General features: G+C 42.1%; 1 protein-coding gene across 1 annotated transcript; it reads right to left on the bottom strand.

The window, feature by feature from the left end:
• Positions 1-2,004: 2,004 nt before the first annotated feature.
• On the bottom strand, positions 2,005-2,601 carry LOC138886104 (uncharacterized). The gene has a single exon (XM_070167136.1). The coding sequence runs from the start codon at positions 2,599-2,601 to the stop codon at positions 2,005-2,007; it is 597 nt and encodes a 198-aa protein (XP_070023237.1).
• Positions 2,602-3,355: the final 754 nt, after the last annotated feature.

The raw sequence follows: 3,355 nt of genomic DNA, 5'->3' as shown, positions 1-3,355 counted from the left end.
AGGACTCTGTCAGTGCCGATGGCTATGGGGATCCTCTTTTCGGTCAGGGGTGCCCTTTGTGGGTTTTCACGAGCTGACCTTTCTCATTTCTCTTCTCGCTATCGCCTTATAGTGCTCTTTGCGAGTTTTCACTAACAAGACTCTCATTTTCAATTTCTCTACTTACCATCGCCTTACGGTGCCTGTGTGGGTTTTCACCAATAAGACTCTCTCATTTTATTTCTCTCATTGAGATTACATCGGATCCAAGTAGTTGCACTCTCCAATTCTTGAACATTCACACCGATTGACCGGAAGGACTTGAACATGATTTGGGATAAAAAGAATTTGGATTAAATTACAACTTTGGAACCTTTCAAGTGAAACCATCACCGAACCATTATAACATCTACCGCAGTTTCACTTTTGGTGGAATTTGGATTTTTATTTTAGTGTGACTGAACCCTAGAGAGAGACTGCCTATGTATCCTTTCGGAATCAAATCGAACGTAGTTCAAGGAACTTTGTTTTGTTTTGTTTTTTTTTTCTTTCTTTTTCCTTTCCTTCTCCCCTCTCTTTTTTTCATTTTTTTTAATTTCATTTTCTTTGTCTTTTCTTCCTATTTTCTTTGTGTTTGTTTTCTTTTTCTTCTTTTTCTTTTTATTCATTCCATTTTTCAATAACACTTTTAGGTTCCAAAGAGGGTGATCAAAGAATGGGAGCCGGCTCAAAGGGTTTGCAAAGGGTTGATAGTGTTTGGGTAGCGAGAATGAAAGCCTTTATCATCCCAATCGGAGAATATTAGTACTATATGGAGGATCCAACATAGTACCTTTTGACTGCATGTGCATTGACAATTATTTCAGAGATATTTCTTCGATGTCTCCCAGTGCAACGCACTCTTTTACCAGTACTCTTATTGCAATGTATGGACCTTTCCAATCCGGGAACCAATTTTCCTTCAGTTGTTCCAACTGTTTGTTTTATTTCCTTAAACTTTATCTTCATTGCGATCTAATCCTTGATTCATTATTTCGAGGTCTGACAGCTTTCAGGATCTGGGCATGAAGTCCGCAAGCATGTCATGTTATTGAAATCTGCATTTAACAGAACTAAAAAGAGAATAATAACGAAAATGACAAGATTAAGAAAAGAGACATTCCTGTACAATGAAATATTAATTTCATTTGATTTTTGATTTTTGATTTTTTTTTTCAATTTTTTGAAGATAGAAGGGTTTGCATCATAAAGTAAGACAATAAAGTAAAACATCCAGATCACACCCTGAGATAATCCGGATGCATAAAGGATAGCAAGACTGGCTACTAAGACTCCCGTCTGATGTGGAACTTTAATGCTTGGCGACCATTTTTTGGCTTTTCATCTGTCTATGCAATGGCTGCAACGACCTTCAGTGCCAGATCAAATTCCTTAGCTTCACAAATCATTCCGACTATTGGCCCGATGTTGTGGGCAGGCAACAGATTGTTCATCACATCAAGAGATTCTTCATCATGAAAAATATTTCTCTCACCTTCAATCAAATCTTCGACTGCCCTTTGAGGTTCCAACAGCCCACTGTACCGTGTCCTACTACTCCACAGTGGTATTCACATCTAGCATCAGCTCGGTGCGAGGGGGACTCGGGGTTCGGCCGGTTCGGGGCCACTGACTGCATTAGATCTAGATCGATTAGCTTTTGGAACAAGCTTGAATACGATTCACCAATAGGGGTGACCTGATTTTTTCTGAAAGGCTCTCTCGGGCAAGGATTGTAGTGGGAACATCTGGTTGGAGATTATATGGAGCTTGGTAGGGATTGGCATTTATGGGAGGTGGAGCTCGGTTTTTTGTATAATGTTGTGGTTGTATGTATGGTTGCGCATTCACCACTGTATAAGGAGGTGGTGCCACGACATAAGCAGCATTTTGAAGGGGAAAATAATGTTGAGGGACCTCAGGAGGCATATATGATTGGTTGAATGACCTGCAGGCCCCCCTCGAGCTGGAAGCCATCATGGTTCCTTATTCTCTCCCGTTTTCATTTATCAAATCCTCTGAACCATTTTGGACATCTGGTGATGTGTCTTTAAAAGCAGCATGACTCAAGATTCGACCAGTTTTTAGCCCACTTTCTACCATCTCCCCAATTTTGATAGCCTTAGCAAATGGCTTTCCCACAGTGGACATCATGTTCTGGAAGTAGTCCCCTACTTGGGCCTGTAGAAATATCATGAACATTTCAATTTCGTTCATTAGAGGCTTTATCCTGGCAGCTTGCTCACGCAATTTGACAGCATATTCGCGGAAGCTTTCCGCGATTTTCTTTTTCAAATTGGACAAAGAGTTTCTATCGGGAGCAATGTCCACATTATATTGGAATTGGAAAACAAAATCTCGGGCCATATCATCCCACACATGCCAATGGGTAGTTTCTTGATCCATATACCACTCAGAAGCAATTCCGGTGAGGCTTTCCACAAAATAGGGCATTAACAGCTCCTCTTTTCCACCAGCGCCTCTCAACTGGTTACAGTATCGTTTCAGGTGAGCGATTGGGTCTCCATGCCCGTCGTACTTTTCAAATTTTGGCATGTTGCAGCCAGCTGGGCAAGTGGACATGGGGAAACATACAAAGGTCAGAGTATGAGACACACTTTTGGCCACTCAGACCTTTCATGTTTTTCAGGCTTTGTTCCAGGCTCTTCATCTTCCAAGCCATCTCCTCTTGCTCATAATTTTTAACAACCTTTTCTTGCTCCCCCGAGAGATCATATTGCGAAGGTTGAGTGAAAGAGTATGGAGTCACATATGTTATTTCTGATTGAAGTTGTGGATGCTTAAAGGTAAACATTGGAGACTCAACATATTATCATGGTAAATTTGGTTGTGTTCTGGTGCAGACTGGTGCTGTAGAGAACAATATTGGAGGTGCCCAAGAAACTGGCGCCTGGGGGAGAACCACAGAAGGCATGCGAGGATCATTGAAAGGTAATGCAGGGTGCCTGCATGGGATGAGCGGGTTGGGCTCAAGGGCGTTGGTAACCTCACTTGACCTGGGGATCAACTCAGGGAACCCAGGGATTACACTTGGCGGTTCCCTACCATTAGACTAGGCGTCCCACATTTCCAATATGCGGAGACGCAACATCCTATTCTCTTCAGTTGCTGCTCATTCTAGCTGCAGAATAGCCGATACCGGGCTATCCTCAGGACTAATGATTGGTAGATTGCTTGCATAAGCCATCTGTGCCTTTGGATCTTGTGAAGGAGGAGAGGCTAGACTACCAACAAAACCAACCACCAAAACTTGGCTAATTTGCACATCAAACAACCTTGTTAGTTTTGAGACACTTAACAGATAGGAAATCGCATG

This window comes from Nicotiana sylvestris, chromosome 2 (assembly GCF_000393655.2).
Source record: "Nicotiana sylvestris chromosome 2, ASM39365v2, whole genome shotgun sequence".
Lineage (NCBI taxonomy): Eukaryota > Viridiplantae > Streptophyta > Magnoliopsida > Solanales > Solanaceae > Nicotiana > Nicotiana sylvestris.
The sequence above is the reverse complement of the archived record's forward strand: the minus strand, read 5'-3'. Positions and strand labels throughout refer to the sequence as shown.

What these genes read in the sequence shown, in the direction of transcription:
- LOC138886104 (XM_070167136.1), bottom strand. Translation starts at nt 2,601, where the DNA reads ATGTCCACTTGCCCAGCTGGCTGCAACATGCCAAAATTTGAAAAGTAC.